Here is a 19,098-nt window from a genome sequence, read left to right on the forward strand (position 1 = left end):
GGGGGGGTGGGTAGGTACTAGGGATTGAACCCAAGGATGCTTAACCACTGGGTCACATCCTCAGCTCTTTTTATTTTTTGAGACAGGGATTCACTAAGTTACTTAGGGCCTTGCTAAGTTGCTGAAGCTGGCTTTGAACTTGTGATCCTCCTGCCTCAGCCACCAGAGTTGCTGGGATTACAGGTGTGCACCACCATTACCGGTAGTATTATGGTTTTTTTAATGGTAATTTCTTGTATTTGGAAGTCTTAAATCATGATATATTAGAATTCCTCTCTTTTTCATTGAATTTCCTTTGTCTCTTTTTAAAAATTGTTCTAATTAGTTATGCATGACATTATAATGCATTTTGACACACCATACATAAATGAAGTATAGTTTCTCATTCTTCAGGTTGTACATGGTGTACATTCACATTGGTCGCGTAGTCATATATGTACATAGGGTAATAACGCCTGATTCATTCTACTATCCTTCCTTCCTCCATACACTCTCCCCTTCCTTTACTCCCCTCTATCTAATCTAAAGCAACTCTATTTTCCATAGCCCCCACACCCTTATTGTGAACTAGATCCACATATCAGAGAAAACATTTGGCCTTTGGTTTTTTGGGATTGGCTTATTTCGCTTAGCATAATATTCTCTAGCTCTATCCATTTACTGGCAAATGCCATCATTTCATTCTTCTTTAAGGCTGAGTCATATTCCATTGTGTATATGTACCACAATTTCTTTATCCATTCATCTGCTGAAGGACACCTAGGTTGGTTCCATAGTTTAGAAATTGTGAGTTGAGTTGCTATAAACATTGATGTGGCTGCATTATTATAGTATGCAGATTTTAAGTCCTTTAGGTATAAACCAAGGAGTAGGATAGCTGGGTCAAATGGTGGTCCCATTCCAAGTTTTCTGAGGAATTCTGCTTTCCATAGTAGTTGCACCAATTTGCAGTTCCACCAGCAATGTATGAGTGTACCTTTCACCCCACATCCTTGCCAACATTTATTATTGCTTGTATCCTTGATAATTGCCATTCTGAATTGAGTGAGATAAAATCTTAGAGTAGTTTTGATTTTCATCTAATTGCTAGAGATGCTAAACATTTTTTCAAATATTTGTTGATCGATTGTATTTCTTCTTCTGTGAAGGTATCTATTCAGTTTTTTTGCCCATTTATTGATTGGGTTATTTGTTTTCTTGGTATTACGTTTTTTGAGTTCTTTGTATATCCTGGACATTATGTTTTTAAAAATTATCAGCCAAGCAGACTCAATAAATCCTACTTAATTTTTTTGCTCTATTTCATTTTTTATGTTTAGTTCTTTATAACATTTTCCCCACAAGTAGGTATCATTAACTAATGTCGACACCCCACACTCAGTGAACATGTTTGTTTAGACCACTTATTGGCATCAAGGAGTGTACTTTGCCTGGTCCACATTTATATTTAGAAATTCTAGTCTTAGCAGAAGTTTTATGTAGAGCAAAAGATCTCTTTGAGCTGTCATCCTTGCCACTCCTTATCATAAGAGAATTCATCTCAGAAAAAGAAAACAGACACATTTTTCCTGCAGATGAACAATAATAGGTATAGAAATGCATATAGTAACTTTATCTCACATCTCTGATTCAAAGGGCCTTCAAAACTTATCACAGGCTATTTTGGCACAAGTTGTTATTTCAAGGGTGGTACCAAAAGTGGAACCACTTTTGTTCTCATAATTGAGACCAAAGTGAATTATACAGAATAAGTTTACATTAAAATAATAAGTTTACATTAAAATAATCGTTTTCTTATTCTTTTTTTTTTTTAAATTAGTTGTTGATAGGCCTTTATTTTATTTATTTGTATGTGGTGCTAAGAATCGAACCCAGGGCCTCACACATGCTAGGCAAATGTGCTACCACGACCCCAGCCCCATCCCTTTCTTATTCTAAACAAAATTATGGTCCCTGAATATAGCAAGAAATCTGCAGCGAAAGATAATGTTTTCTGAAAGCCCTATAAACCTTCCTATTGAAGGTTCCTATTGAAGGTAAAAATAGCAGAGATTTTAGGACAAGTTTGAATTGATGAGTCAGCAGCAATCATACCCATATAGCTTTTAACTTTTTTCTCTAATTGTTTTCTTGTGCAAAATCTCATGCTCCCAGTAGATAATGATTTGCAGAAGGCAAGGACCATGGCTCCTAAAGATTTTGGAATTCCTGTTTGCCCTGCAAAATCACGTGAAATAAAATCCTCTGCACAAAATAACTGATCAATATATGAAGCAAAAAGCATTAAATATATCTAAAATATTATTTTTAGATGGAAATTTTTAACATAGGTGAGTATTTCTAAATCATTTTTTGCTGTTGAATTCAAAGGTTTCTTAACTTCCTTCCCTATATACTCTAGGACTGATGAATATATTCTTATTTATTCTCAATCTCTTGATTATGACTTCTAGCTGACAACCTAGAAGGTAATTACTTACTGGTTCTTCAATTCCTAGTTTGGTGATAGAAGTATGTATTAAAGAAAAATTAAGACAGTAGAATAGGCAGATGTCCAACCTGTTTATTCCCATTAATATCTGATCTTTACTGTTTAGAACATGGTTCTATCATTTCAAAATGCCACAGAGGAGCAACAAAAATTATATACCTTTGATTTTGCAAGTCAGAGGCCAGGGATATTTCTAATGTTTTTATTAGTGTATTATAGTTACACATAATGGGTGCATTTTTACATAATCATAAGAGCATCACATATGATTTGCTCTATTTCAGTCTGCAGTACTTCCTCTTTCCCTCCTCTCCTTAATGCCCCTCCTCTCCACTACTGGTCTTTCTTTTACTTATTCATTGTTTTTAAGTTAGTTTATTTTACAAACAAACATAAAGGTGAAATCCACAGTAAGATATTCATATACGTACATAGCATAATTTGGTCAATTTCATGTCATAGTTCCTCCTTTTCCCCATCTCTCCTCCGTCTCTCTCAGTCCCCTTCCTCTATTCCACTGATCTCCCTCCTATTTTCATGAAATAATCCCCCACCATTTCCCCCTTATTTTGCTCCAGCTTTTGCCTTTGAGAGAAAACATCTGACCCTTGACTTTCTGAGCCTGGCTTATTTCAGTTAGCATGATGTTCTCTAGGTTCATCCATTTACTAATTTACATAATTTCATCCTTCCTTAATTCTGAGTAAAATTCCAGTGTGTATATAAACCACATTTTCTTTATCCATTCATCTGTTGTCAGGCATCTGGGCTGGTTCCATAACTTGACTATTGTGAACTATACTGCTATAAATATTGATGTGGTTGTGTCTTTATGCATGCTGATTTTAATTCTTTTGGATAAGTATTGTTATGGTTTAGATATGAAGTATATCCCAAAAACTCATGTGTGAGACAATACAGGAAAGTTTGAAGGTGAAATGATTGCATTATGTGAGTCTTAACCTAATCAGTGCATTAGTGTCCTGATAGGGATTAACTGGGTGGTGACTACAGGCAACTAAGATGTGGTGGAGGAGGTGGGTCATTGGGGCTGTGCCTTTGGGTTTTATATTTTGTCCATGGTGAGAGGATTAGTCTCTTCCTCTCTCCCTCTTTCCCTCTTTCTCCCTCCCTCTCTCTCTTTCTCTTCCTGCTTCCTAGTGTGATGTCCTAAGCAGCTTTCCTTTGCCACACATTTCCACCATGGTTTTCTGCTCAACCTTAGGCCCCAAGGAGTAAAGTAAGCCATCTTTGGACTGAGACCTCTGAAACCGTGAGCCCTAAATAAATTTATCCTCCTCTAAAATTGTTGTTGGCAGGTCCTTTGGTCACACCAGCAAAGAAGCTGATGAAAACAAATATCAAGGAGAGAGATAGACGAGTCCTATGGTGGCTCCATTCCTAGTCTTCAGTAATCTCCATACTGCTTTCCAAAGTGGTGATGCAAATTTGCAGTCTACCAACAATGTACACGTGTAGAGTGCACCTTTTTCCCCCACAAATAAATGCATTTTGGTTCATTGTACACAAATGGAGCACAACTTTTCATTTCTCTGGTTGTACGTGATGGAGCATTGCCCCATATGTGCAGTCATACTTAATTTGCATTTCTCTGATTGTTAGTTATGCTGAAAATTTTTTTTCATATATTTGTTGGTTATTTTTGTTCCCTTTTTTTGAGAAATGTCTGTTTAGTTCTTTTGACCAATTATTGCTTTGTGTGTGTGTGTGTGTGTGTGTGTGTGTGTGTGTGTGTAAGTTTTTTAGTTCTTTATATATTCTGGATATTAATCTCCTATTGAATTAGTAGCTGGAAAATTTTTTTTCCCATTGTGTAGGCTCTCTCTTCATGCCCTTAATTGTTCCATTTGCTCTGAAGAAGCTTTTTAATTTGATAGCATCTCACTTATTGATTATTGGTTTTATTTATTTAGCATTAGGAGTCTTGTTAAGGAAGTTAGTGCCTGTGCCAATAGGTTGGGGTAATGAGCCTGTGTCTTCTTCTAGCAGTTGCAAAATTTCTGGTTTAATTCCTAGGTCTTTGATCTACTTTGGATTTATTTTTGTGAAGTGTGAAAGATAGGATTTAGTTTCATTCTTTTACATATCAATATCCAGTTTTCCCAGCACCATTCGTTAAAGAGGCTATCTTTTCTCCAAAACATTTTTTTTTTTTGCATCTTTGTCAAATATCAGATGACTATTTATGTTTGTCTCTGTTTCTTCTATTCTTTTCCATTGATTTTCATATCTGTTTGGATGACAACACTGTGGTTTATTACTATAGGTCTCTAATATAATTTGAGATAATTGAGAAGCCTCCAGCATCCTCTTCTTGCTTAGTATTGCTTTGACTCTTCTTTTACTCTTTCAAATGAATTTTACAACATTTTTCTCTAGTTCTGTGAAGATTGTCATTGCTATTTGGATGGGGATTGCATTGAATCTGTATAATACTTTTGGTGGTATGATCATTTTGATAATATTAGTTCTTCCTAAGAACATGGGATGTCTTTCTTCATTTCTTTCTTGAGTGTTCCATAGTTTTCATTGTAGAGGTCTTTCCACCTCCTTGTTTAGATTTATTCCCAAGTTTTTGTTTGTTTGTTTTTGTTTGAAGTTATTGTGAATGGGGGTAGTATTCCTGATTTCTTGCTCATCAGATTCATTATTGGAGTATAGGAAAGCTATTGATGCCCATATTTTGATCTTATATTATGCTACTTTGCTAAATTTATATCAGGTCTAGAAGCCTTCTGGTAGAGTTTTTAGATCTTCTAGATATAGAATCATCTAATCAGGAATCAGAGATAATCTGACTTTCTTTCCTATTTGTATCCCTTTAATATTTTTTTCTTGTCTGATTGCTCTGGCTAGAGTTTCAAGAACTATATTGAATAGGAATGGTGAGAGTGGATGTCCTTGTTTTGTCCCTGATTTTGGAGAAAATTCTTTCTGTTTTTAGGAATATTTTTTAAAGTACAAAAAAATAGAAATGAATTGGAGTTAGACAATAGTTTCTTTTATTAAATTTGTTTGGGCCAGCACTATGCCTTGGCTTCTATATACAGTTTCCTTCTTTTTCTTTTTCAGCTTACCAGAGTTTGTCTTTCTTTAAGGTGGACAATTTGTTTCTACACTTTGAGCATTTTGATAATCAAGAAGGCATCCCTTCACTAGCCACAGGATTGTGGAGAAACCATAGCTGGTCTGCAAGGACATTTCCTATATATTAGTGAGAGCTGACCCACATGTTTCAACACCTCACTTCTCAAACTTGGCACCTGAAAATGTTCATGTTTATAAAAGAATGGATAAACTCTCAAATTCCTTTCCATTCGGATCTACATCTAATTACTGGCTATAAAGGGATGAAATTCTAATAGTGATGTGTGCATTTGGATGGCAATCTCTATCTCTATATTCTGCTACACTCAGAGCAGAATGGAGGCACCTATTCTTCAACAAGCAATTGCTAAGTGTCTGTAATGACACCATATTAGTAGGTGAGTAGTCGACAGAGGCAGTGAACATATCAATGATATTCTTCATGCCAGACACTTTACCCAGAGTGGCTATCACTGTACTCAGGCCAGATCTGGGCATGTATGTATTAGTTCTTTTGATTTTTTAAAATTGTTTATCCCAAATGATATATTCTTCTCTAGGTTCTATAAAGCATCAAATGTTAATCATAATAGCATGTAATTATTGCTTCTTATAACAATTAAATTAACATCAGAAGAAAATCTCCTGACCTGTTTCTAGGAAAGTTTAAGACAAGCCCATATTGAGCAATTCCAGAGCAGCCCTGAAATTGACATGAGCTATTTTACTAAAACAAGAAACGTATCTGCATTGCACTGGATCAAGTCATTCAGTTGGTTATAAAGCAAAAATATGCCCAATATATCTGCATGATCAGTTGTGCATAAGAAACCCCAACTTACACTGTATTTTTCATCACCTTGTTTGATATGTTTTGTGTGCAAATTCATAATTCCTGGATTGAGAGAGAAAGTGCATGCTGGTATGGTCCCTACAGAGGGAAGGCAATTGGACTTCTACCCGGCTTCTATGCATTCTTGACCCTGAGCCAGCCTATGACTGTGATGCATATCTTTAATGCAGCTCCTATACTGTATCCTTTTCTTGCAATACACTACAGATTTTCAAGCATTGTCATTTGGGTCCTGTGAGTGATCAGTAAACTATAGAATCTTGTCTAACTACCACTGTTAGTATATGTTTACTGGCCCAGGTAGGCACAGACTGCATTTATAAGGAAATATTATCAACAGGCAGGAAGAATGAATTGTGTCATTCCATAGATAGGCAGGTAAATTGGAAAAATCTTCTACAACCATCAAGACATTAATTTTTCTGGCAACTTTTCTTAGATATTGTTTTGAAACAAATAGACAATGATGATTTCACTGACACAAACCATTAAATTTTCAGGTTTTAAAGTCTTTGGAAATAATCTAAGGTGCAGCAGGCTAAGATAACAGATATTAATGAGTAGCAGAGTGAGTGGAATTAGGAAACTTACATATTTATTGCCCAGGTGTAAGGAGGATTCATCAAGCTGTCAGTTCTTGCTTTTTCCTTGTGCAGAGTGTTCACCTAAGAACAGAAGATAGGTTTTGATCTATGTGCTCTGAGAATGGCTAAAGATGAAAATAGGGTTTCTTGGCTTGTTTTCTTTTGTTTTTTGTTTTTGTTAAGGAAAGTTCAGTTCTCCTGCAAGGTTATCATTACAGCCACAATTTGCCTCTTGCTATTGCCTGGAAATTATTCACCAAGATTTATGAGCTTTCTTTGACCATCATCCATTTTCACCCTAAAGGAGCAGTGTTAACTAACTCGCTGGAAAGGGAGATGTCAATTGGGAGACCATAACAACAGAGACACCCTGGGGAATTTATCATTGATTTTGGCTTGTTATATGAGCTGGCTTTGCCTGAGCAAACCCATGTCATCCATCCAAAGTGCCATTTTATCAGGAAGAAATTCTAGGGTCCTTCTGTCTAAATAATTCACTGAGAGTTTTGGGAAAATGAACTTATAGACCAACACAAACACATTGGTGACATATAGGGCAGCTCAGGCAACCTTACTCAAAATTGCAGTGATATTCTACCATCTACCAGTGATAAATATATTAACCTAGAATGATGGGAAGCCAAGAGACCCCAAGCATGTTTTTTACATCCCACTGAATTTATGACTAATGTATTTCACATCACCAGTATCCTTCAGGCAGAATCAAGCATCAATGTCAGCCACACTCTATAAAACAATATAGGTGAACATCCCCAACTTTTTGGATAAATATATTCATTTTGCTTCAGCTTTTATCTGACGGTGGTCAGGAAAATGTCTTTTGGGGATTCTGTGGATGTTACTGGTTACATGCATGGTCATGGCAGTAATAAATAGTGCCAGAGACTTACAAGGAGAACATATTTGGGGCTGTGCTCTGAAAGAGGCAGGCACAATGTGATTGCCCTCACAGCCTCCCTTCACAACCTTTTGCTAACTATTATTATTTTGCAAAAGGTACTGCACCTCCCTGGAAACCATGGCTAGGAAGTACAGGCATGAGAAGTACAGGTATTTTGTTAAATGAACTTTTATTTACCCTCTACTATCTGCTAGAAACCATGTGAATCAATTCATGTGAAAATTATTACAGTTCTTAATAGCTCCCTTCAAGTTCTAATCCAGGAGTAGACAATGTGAAAAAGCTTCAATAACACTGTGATTTCATTAACAGTTATAATAACGATGCAAATAATGATGTAATGGTACAAGCAGGTGAAACACACACAAACCTGGAGAACAAATAGCCGAAAGGAAAAACATCAAATACCAACAGTGGTTGTATCAAGAATCACTTAAAATTATTTTTGTATTCTTTTATTTTTCTATTTCCAATCATGCATAATGTAGTTAAAAATTAAGTAGTAGTTTAAAGCACCAAGAAACATTGTATGTCAGTAAAACATATAATTTTGCAAAATTAGGAAGAAAAGACCATTGAAAACTAGGACAGTCGAAGAAGTCTTAGTGGAATTGCAGAGCATAAACCAGTGAAGAATTGAGAAGAAAGATGAATCTTCATATGGCTTTATACATCTATGAATGCTGTACTTATTTTCAACTTTTTGTTCATTTCTTGTTAATAGACACAGTTTTAAAAATAAATAAGCAAAAAAGTTAAAAAGTGATTTTGTTTAATGAGTAATTACCATAATATACTAATTGGTATTGATGTGTTGGTACCCATGATGGCCAGGAGAGGAGGGGAGAATCACAAAGGGGAGCAAGGGACCTTTTCCTCATTCTTGCAAAAGGGCTAGGACTCAGCGAGAAAAGAAGGTGCCTGAAGTTTAGAGAACATGCATTACTAAGTGGTTCAAAAACTGAGCTAGAGAGGATGGGCACATCAAGCGGGGGTAGGGGGGGTTATAGATGTGCTAAGGGCTTTAATTTAATCTTGGGTAATAAGAATTTCTCAGAGCTTTCTAAGCAGAGGAATATTATAATGCTTTCCAATCTGCATTTCACATTGTTCAAAATCAAGTAATGTTTTGACACTAAATTTGCAACAGTGGTCCACTTTATGCTTTGAATATAGCCCTTGTGGCTCTGCCACTGTAACTTATTTTTTAAAAGAGACATGTTTTTTTCTCTTTCCCTCTCCCTGCTCCTCCCTAATCTCTCCCCTCTTCCTAATCTCAGGGGAAACCAGATTAACTTTCTTCCTCATCCTAGGCAGAGTTATCTGACCTTGAGCCACACTCACTAAAACAGTGACAAAGGGCAGGTAGTCAGAGTAGAGGATGATAGATGTTGGAGTCTCTAAAATGGGGCTAATTCAAAGAAAAGAAATAAAATGCTAACATCTCCAGAGCACTTCCCCCTCTTCTCAACCAGTTACCAAGGTTACCTACTCCTCCAGGGAATTGCTCCTCCCAAGACAAGGAGTTGCTAATGAGTAACCCCTGGGCTGCTCTTTTCTTGCTTGTAGGCAAGATAAGAGGAGATGGGGGCATGAGAAAAAGAAAACCTAAAACCTATAAAGGGGCAAGACCCACTGCTTCCCACTGACACCAGCTCTGGGTGGTCCCTTTCTCCTCTCCGGAGAAGTCTGTCTCTTTTCTATCCCTTAAATAAAACTTGCTTTCTACCCTTGCTTTGGTGTGTTTCTTGGGTATTTAATCTTCAACACCAGGGGAACAAGGACGAGATCCTGATTTTCAAGACTAATATCAGCACCACAGGAACAAAGTAATTCAGACTTGGGGATGGCCCCAGAAGATCTAAAAAATCACTGTCTCCCAAAGTGAATTATAACTCAGGATAGAGAGCACTTGGTATGTAGCCTTTGAATCATCTCTTAAAAATCTCCCTGTTCCTCCTAATGGGGAGAATCACAGCTTCTGGGACAGGGGTCCCTTGTGCTTTTCCTTTACTAGCAGAACAATAAAACCTTTTTCCTTTTTCCTCAAACCATGTCCTCTTTATTGGCACAGGGGACAAGGACCTAGCTTTCAGTAACAAATTTGGTGATTGCATTTTCTTTCTTCTGTGTAGTTATATATTTTCTTTTTTTTTTAAGAGAGAGAGAGAGAGAGAGAGAGAGAGAGAGAGAGAGAGAACTTTTTTTAATATTTATTTTTTAGTTTTCGGTGGACACAACATCTTTGTTTGTATGTGGTGCTGAGGATCGAACCCAGGCCGCACGCATGCCAGGCGAGCGCGCTACCGCTTGAGCCACATCCCCAGCCCCAGTTATATATTTTCTTGACTAGTTCAAGCAATTTTCTTCTTAACTCTTAAAGCCTCACATATTAAAAGTGAAATAATGTATATGAACTCTCTGAGATGTGGTATGCGAATCATGTTTTAGAATGCATCATGTCACACATGTGTTTTGAAGTCAACTATGGTGATGTTTAACTTGACAACATTTCTCACTAAAGCCAAGTGTGTTCTTACTATTCTTGCAAGTTTTTTCTTTTATATTCAAGAAAGCTCTGAATTTCATCATGGATGGGCTTACATTTCAGCAGAAGATGCTACTTGAAAGAGAATGTATTTAAAGGAAGCAGAGAGTATGAATGGATAAACATCATGACCTAAACAGAGGAACTATCTTCCCAGGAGAAAGGACTAGAATTCTAACTGTTACTCATGGAGGCTTCTAGAAACCCAGAAAAGTTAGCATCCACTGGCATTTTCCCTGAGAGTGAACTGCAGCAGAGGTCGGTTTCCTTGGAAACATTGTTTATTGGCCTCTAAAATAACACAGTTCATGTTGAGGTGAAGTCCAGAGTTTCTATACTGAAGAAATGAGGGTTCCAAAGAATTATCATGGCCACTGAAGCTCACATTTCAGAGAGCAACCCACTTATGCACATTAACACTGTATTTCTTAGGCCTTGAAACAAATAATATAAATTATAATAACATTATTTCTGATTGACTTAAATAAATTAGATATTTATTTCATCAAATTATTTTCTGTATTTGAAAAAGATGTTCATGTAGGTGATAGTAGAAAACTTGGGCTAACCCTGTGAACTTAAACCTAATCACTTCAGAATTTTTGTCTCAGTTTTGTTTTAGGCAAAATGTCACCATTGGTCCTGAGATACTTAAATAAAAATGATTTTACTAATATAACTTCTGTTAAGTGTGATAAGCATAGTTTAATCAACATATTTGAAAAGGTTTTGAAAGACAGTGGAAAGAGATTTATTAGGAAATGTTTAATGATCTCTGAGTATTGTTAGTGACAAGTTTTAATAAAAATTTTGATAGTACAAGGACCTTTTGGATATTATTGTGTTTTAAGTTATCAATTCTGGGTGATTCAAATCTGCTCTGGATCACTATTTTCAGTTTTCACCTCTCACCAGCTATTTCCCCTGGTAATTACTGGGTTGATCTTTGAGAGGTTATTTTCTTGAAAGCAGTAGGAATTTGAAGTTGTTTAGAAGTATTAGAGAACACATCTTATTATTTCCGTGTTGATCCTTCCTCCTTAGACCTGTGACCTGACTACTTATTTAGGAAGAAGTTAAGTCCAGAGGGTCAAGGGTCAATTTAATCATCCCACCATGATCTGTTCCATGTACCACTGCATGCACTCTGAGAATGGGAGCTAGCTTATTGTCTCTGGGCCAAAAAGAAGGGTGAAAGTGACTTTCAAGTATTCTATGGATAAATTTTACTCCTTTGCACCTTTAGATGGGGCTACTCCTAAGAGAAACAATAAGAAAGGGATAAAAGAAATGCATGAATCAAAGAGTAGAATACATACAGCAATGAAAGAGGTCTTTCTTAAAGGAAAATGGCTCTCTTGAGGGGTTGGGCTTGTCTGTGGTGGCTCTGGGGCCCTGGGACTTAAATACAATTTAAGTCCTCTGTTTGCCTGGTGACTTTTGTTCTGGTTTGAATGCCAGAGCTTAAACCTAATCATAGAATTGGAACCTAAACATTTAGCCTTTGATAGCTTGCTGTTGATTTGGGGCAATACTGATAGTTTTTTTATTTTACCAAATTGTTTTTAACTAGAAGAAATATTTACAGTGCAGTTTACCATTCTGTAGCTATCACTTTGTATAACATGTATTCTGGGACTATTTGTTAGAAATAAAATTTGAAGGACTGAATATGGTAGATGTATTAATATAATGTTATTTAAATTGGAGCTATTTGGATTATTTTGTAAAACTTATAAAATTGTTGTTACTTTATCTATTTTGTGCTTTTAGTTACTTAACATCTGGTCTACTCTAAACAAGAAGAAATTTGTGCATTTTTATTTTTAAGAGCTAACTAGCATCTTGTCTTTTTATTTGTTCTTGATACAAATGTAACATATGTGAATCTTACCTATATTTTGAAAGACTGCTATATTTCAAATCAAATATATGTAAATAAGAAATTAGAAAGGAAACTGATTTTTATCAATGAGAAATTGTGCTTTGTCTTTATTGGGAAGCTCAATTAAAATTATATGTAATGATATGGAACATGATTTATATTTTAATTGGTTAATTTATGTTGTTTCCAATTGACTACAGGAAGCCATTACCAAAAATAAAACAAAATAACCATTATAATAAAAAACCTACCAAAAACCTGAATATTCTTTTTGCCATTCCTACAGAATAGGAAGTATGTTGAGTCACCACCCATTAATAGATGGGCATCTCTAAAAAGCTAGTCCAACAATCTTATGAAAATGACATTTCTAGAATATCTTTCCTTCATACAAGAAATTTATATTTATTGATAGTTATTGACTATTTCTAAAGAAGTTATGCTTGTGTTTCCTATGAACAAATCCAAGGTTATAGTTAGATTTCAAATAACTAGTTTTTCATTTCATTGGGAACTTACCAGACTCATTAGAAATTGTCTTAACAGTGAGCAGCTTCACACTCTCTTTATCAGACTGAGGTCTATTTAAAACAGAAAACATTAAGTTAGCATAACAGTCACGAGCATTGTGTATCTGTGCAAAGAAGTAAATACGGCACACACAACACGAAGAAAAGACACATGAAATATCATCATGCAGTTCTACAGCAAAATTATTTTTTTTTCACATACAAATACATATGCATTCTTTAGCATTGTCCAGTTCTGTAATCAAGCTAGTAAATCCCCATCACTCTGTTACAGTGGTGCTCACTGGCTCAATTAAACGTTAATATGGATGACATGGAGCACCTGTCCATTGCTCACATCTCCAGCTCTGAATATGAGAGGGAAGATACGGAATGCAGACATGTTTCCAAACCTTATGGGCTGTTGCTGAGTTCTGGGGATGTTCTTTTCATGAGGTCCTGAGATACTGCAGTGTAGACTGAACCGCCTGTTTAAACCAAGAGTTCCCACTTATTGCTTCCCAGATTCCAAACAGTTTCAAACCTTAGTTCCTTCTCTAAACATCTGAAGAAGCTCCACTTCTAATTCAGATGGGTAGGGGACCAAGGGATATTATTCGTAGCATTCACACCCGAGTGAAACAAAAAAAAAAAAAAAAAAAAAACTTATATAAATGCAAGCTACAAATGCAGGTCAACAAAGAAAACCACAGAATTCCTTTTCAAGATTTATCATGTCTCTGTGCCTCACTTGGGCTGTAACAGTTGCCTGGATTTCTGATAATGTCTTCATTTGTTTTAATGCAGCCAAAGTAGGATAATCATCTACTGCTAAGAGGAAGTCACTCAGAGATGACTCAAGATATAGGCACAATTTGTTCCTAACTGTGATAAAGAGGAAGGGAATTTCCCTGGGAAAACAATCTTAAAACTCTAGGTATGTTTTCTATGCTATTTTTCTTCAGAGTTATATTTTCTATTTTTTGTCTTTTTATTTTTTATTTGCCCACTTTATGCACACATAAGAGCAATCTTCTATTTTAGTTTTGGGAATTTTTCTGTTAAATAAAGGCATTTAAATATAAATGACAAGTAGTTGAACCCTATATTTGGTATATGGTGTTTTCTCATTTTTTTTTTTTTTTAAGAAAACAACACAAAAAATAAGTAAAAGATCTGGCATTTTCACTATGTAAATGGTGGGGGCAGAGCTTCTAGGAGGAAAAAAGCAATATGGCCTTACTTACTGATCATTCCCATTTTCTGGTGTTCCTAGGAGAGAAGACAATTGTATTAGAGTTTCAAGGAGCTTAACTACCAAAAGTCTGAGACCCCCTACTGCTTTCTGTTCAAACTCTCTTTCTAAAGCCAGCTTTTAATTTTTTTTTTTTTATTGCCTCACAGACATTTGTTTGGGTGTGGTTTATACTCATCCTGACACTCTTGGGATTGTCTTAATTAGAACAATTCCACTAAACTTAGTTCTGGACTGATTTTAATATTAGTTTCATATTACTTTGCGGAATACTGTCCATTATTGTACAACCCACTTTAGAAAATTCTCATTTTATTTTAATATCTTTAAGAAACTTCTCCTCCAAGTACTAAATTACCTTTTTATACCAGAGAATTGAATTTTCTACTTTCCTTTATGTGCTGCTCTTTCTTAGGACACAAATCACTGCATTCCTGGTGAGATACAATGTAGGTATTGTTTCTAATTGCATCTTCGGACCATTCATTTAATTTTTCTAAAGTGCCCTGCAAAATGTCACCCAGGCTACTAATAGCAATGGACTATTTGTACACTCTGCCAAGCTACTTTTCTAGTGCCTGGGAGGAAACACCTTTTTCGTTCAGGTGAGAATTTGGAATGAGCCCTTCTATATAATGATGCCCCATTCTAGAGTGGGTGTGGGGATCAACACTTGCATTGGGCTATTTAATATGATTGTTTCAATGCTCCTTGTCATGCTCCTGATTGTATTCTTTTCTGCTCACCTCCTGTCTCTTGAACTTCCTTTTAGGTCTAATTCAGCTCTTGTCATTGGGATATGCTCTTTGAATATAATGCCATCCATTTTGACCATTATTCCATAAAGAGTTAACTTCCCCTAACATTTTGCCTACATCACCTAACCATAATTCTTAATCCCTACCATCTAATCCATAGCACTGCGTACTCTTCACCAGTGCCATTGAACCTCGACTTCTTTCCATCAGAACGGCTTTAACAACATTTTTAAACTCCTGTGTCATAGACAATATCACCTGTGGTCTCATAGCCCATTTCAAAATGAGCTGATAATTTTTGTATGCCCATTCTAATATTTTTTTTCTTGGAGAACTATAATAATGGGTTCATTGACAGAGAGATGCACATCAACAGACAGCTTTCTGCATTTGCACCTACTTACTTGGGTTAAAGCTCAGCCTTTGTCAACATTATCCAGATAAATCTAATTTCATGCTGAACTCTGATTCATGTTGTCTTCCAGAGAGCGGAGTAGGTTTACTAATTTTCTGAACCTAATGAAGTCTCACCCACATACTTGAAGAGCGATTAACTGCGGGTGTTTAATGGTGCTAATTTAATGATAAAATGCTGTGAATTCTGTTTGGAAAACAAAGTTAACAGTAACCAAACAGATTTGGCTAATTACATAATTGCTGAACTTCATTTCAGAGAAATTATATGTCTTCAAAATAACTCTTCATAATGGAGCGAATTTTATATATTCAGAGTTCTCTTTAATTCAACTTTTCAAATAACATATTTTGAAATCTTCCTATTCAAGCAATTTTAAAATATAAGATATTTCTTTTTTTAAAAAAATTATATATAACACTGGAATGTATTACAATTCTTATTACATATATAGTGCACAATTTTTCATATCCCTGATTGTATACATAGTATACTCACACCAATTCGTGTCTTCATACCTGTACTTTGGATAATAATGATCATCACATTCCACCATCATTAATTGCCCCATGCTCCCTTCCTTCCCCTCCAACTCCTCTGCCCTATCTAGAGTTCGTCTATTCCTCCCATGCTCCCTCTCCCTATCCCACTATGAATCAGCTTCCTTATATCAAAGAAAATATTTGGCATTTGGTTTTTGGGGATTGGATAACTCTCATAATCTACACTCATAGGCTTCAAATTTAGGCTGATTTAACATAAAAATTGGGTATTGGTGGTTTAAAAATTTGGAAAAATTAAGCCTACATATAAAAAAGCTATCTTCCCTCTGGAAATTGGGGTAAGAAAACATATTTCAGAGATTACTAAGAAGTTTATTCACTCACTCCCAAATGATAAGGCATTGATTTGTTTTCTTATTTTCCACCAAGAGCTAAACTGAACACTGCAGTCTTGGTCTCCTAACTTTCCTGCGCTGTCATGATCATTCACTAATGGCCTGTGAGATGTACACTCAGTGGCTCCCCTGTATTGCATTCATTAGTGTCCTGAGGGCACTCTGTCCACGAAGTCAGCAATGAATAGTGCAGCTCATATACTCTATAAAAATTAGTGCTTTTTACATTTTAACCATTTCTGGGACTTTGGTAGAATTCTGTTAGTGAAACATTTTGAATCAAAGTGGGTAAAGGCAAGACTCTATTTTACTGAAGATTTAAAAATTTAACTCAAAAGTATGTAATGAGGGTCTGTATATATTATAGTGTAATGTGGAAAATGAGATTTGTGACTTGGAGGGATCATCTGACTCACAGGAGAGAAGGCATAGAAAGAAGGCATAGAAAGTACTATGCCATAGTATGATGAATGATATCATCGACACTGTAGAATTAAAATTAAGGGGACAATTCATTCTATGATGGTATGCTATAAAAAGATAAGTAACTTTTCATTTGATCTGGACCCCACAGGGTAAATTGGAGGTATATCATAAAAGCTAAGAGGTGGGCTAGACATTCCAGTATAAGGAACCAGTGTGGGTGACACGCATTCATGACACTGCACAATACCATCAGTTGGGAACGGGAAGATCGATGGAGTTAAGGTGACATAGGGGACAGTTGAGCCATGGGAGCTAAAGGAAATTTAGAAGATGTTGAAGGAAAAAAAATAGCCAAAGTCCTTGAAACAGAAAAACAACTGAATAAAAAAATGGAAAGAAATACAAATTTGGTAAAGAATTTAGTTGACAATAATTTCTGAGTACTGGTTCATTAATTGTGACAAATACACTCTACTGACATAATAATAAGGGAAGTTAGATGTGGGATATATGGGGACTCCTCATCTTTGCAAGTTATCTGTAAGTTAAATCTATTCTAAAATAGAAAGTTTATTTAAACAAGAAACAAAACAGAGTTAAGGTAGACACCTTCATTGGAAGGAAGCTGAATCTTCAAGGACTAAAGTCACAAAACACTGTTCTTAAGATTGTGGGCTCCTAAACTTAGCAAGACTCCCTTTATTATCTATTATGTTCAAATGGAAAAAAGAAAAACTTCATTATAAATCAGATATGCCACTCTATGCCCTCTTTACCCCCATGTTCCCTTGACCATTCACAAAAATTAGGCTATTTCATTTACCAGAATTTTTCCATATTTAATATCCACCAACAGAAGTTAATCCCCATTCCTTAAAGCCACTGGCATTCAATGGAATTTTTCTGCATCTTACCCTCTATTTTTGTGATCAAGCAATATTTTATCTCTATCTGTGAGACTTCTTTCACCTTTTAAGAATCTAAGTTCAATTTTAGACTAAGCAATTATTCATCATCCTTTCAGACAAACAAAATAAAACAAAACACAGTTACATACCTGGGTCTGTCTTCCAGAACATTCGATACAAACCCACCAGAACAAATACTGAAAGTGTTAGAACAATCAAAGCAATAACCACTGGCAAAATAATACCTGAAAAGTGTTGGAGACATTGTGAATTAGAGTGGCTTCTGGATTTCACATAGATAGATTACTAACTGAGCAAAAGCATGCATGATTTCTCCTTTAAACTTCATTCTGTTAAAAATATTGCATTTCAGACAAAGAGGATTTATCTGCTTTTTGGATTTTTGCTCCAGTTGTCATTTCTGACACATCCACTTGATGTCAGTCTTGTAGCCCTTCTGAAACAAACTTGCAAACCTAAGAGAGATGAATTCCTCATCTTCCTGGTGACTGGGGGAATAAAGAGATGGAGGACTGGAGAGGCAGAAAATGTCTTCTAGATTATAGTTCAAATCACATTCACTCATTATATTCCTAAGCACTTTATATCAAAGTTACTTGGAAAAACGTATATAGTTCACTTGGGGCTGTGCTAGTCTTACTGAAAAACTCACATTTACCCTTTTAATAATATTGTCCTGAAACCAGTAAAGGCATAAAATAACACAAGTAGATATCACTTTGGGTGTGATTCTTAAAAACTGCAAAACATGATTCAAGAGAAATGCCTGAGTGTGTGTTTGTTTGGGGGCGTGATGTTGCTAAGGTGACCTAGGGTGTGTTTTTCCTGTTTTTTGTTTTGTTTTTTTGAGAGTGCTTTTGATTTTATAGAATTATCTGCCTTCTTTTCTAATAGTCATTTCCCATATTAAGAGAATAGTGGTGAAATGAAACACACTGTCATAGGAATACAACAAGAGAATCAGGAGTTAAGCTACTCTTTAGTTAGGTCTTCCCATCTGCTTGTGTATGTGATCCTCATATATTTATTAAAGGGTGAGGATAGTTCTCCAACTAATTTATAGGATAGTTTACACTTCCACTGTCATGATTAAATATTTGTTTTAAGAACATTCTTTTGATTTCTTAATAGACTTTAAGTGAGGTTATTATTGCTTTCCTAAATAAAGAGTCTGTGAATCAGTAGCTCTGTAATTTCTCTACTGACTTACTTAGTGAAATGGCTTTACTCAAACCTAAGATAAAGTTTTATGATTCCAGCTTCATGTATATTTATCTTAAGCTAAATTTCTGAGAAAATTATTAAGTATTCTGTATTTAGTCCTAGCATACATTTATTCTAATATATACTCTAAATATATACATATATTTTAGTTAAAATGGAATGTGTCTGAAAGGTCTTTTTTAAACATAAAGTTCTATTAAGGTAACTTACTTTATTTATTTAAAATATTTAATTGGAAATGAATATGGAATATATCCAAGGTACACAACGTGATGGTTTGACCACAATAACTT

At 35.5% G+C, this 19,098-nt stretch overlaps 1 protein-coding gene across 1 annotated transcript in view; it reads right to left on the minus strand.

The window, feature by feature from the left end:
* Emcn (endomucin) overlaps positions 1-19,098 on the minus strand; it is a 106,170-nt gene that overhangs the window by 5,067 nt on the left and 82,005 nt on the right. The window contains exons 8-11 of the mRNA XM_015484598.2: positions 17,710-17,805; positions 14,148-14,172; positions 12,911-12,972; positions 7,044-7,117 (exon numbers count right to left, since the gene is read on the minus strand). Coding sequence (XP_015340084.1) covers positions 7,083-7,117; positions 12,911-12,972; positions 14,148-14,172; positions 17,710-17,805 — 218 coding nt within the window. The 3' untranslated portion in view covers positions 7,044-7,082. The remainder of the gene's footprint in view (positions 1-7,043; positions 7,118-12,910; positions 12,973-14,147; positions 14,173-17,709; positions 17,806-19,098) is intronic.

Source organism: Marmota marmota, unplaced genomic scaffold, assembly GCF_001458135.2.
Source record: "Marmota marmota marmota unplaced genomic scaffold, marMar, whole genome shotgun sequence".
NCBI lineage: Eukaryota > Metazoa > Chordata > Mammalia > Rodentia > Sciuridae > Marmota > Marmota marmota.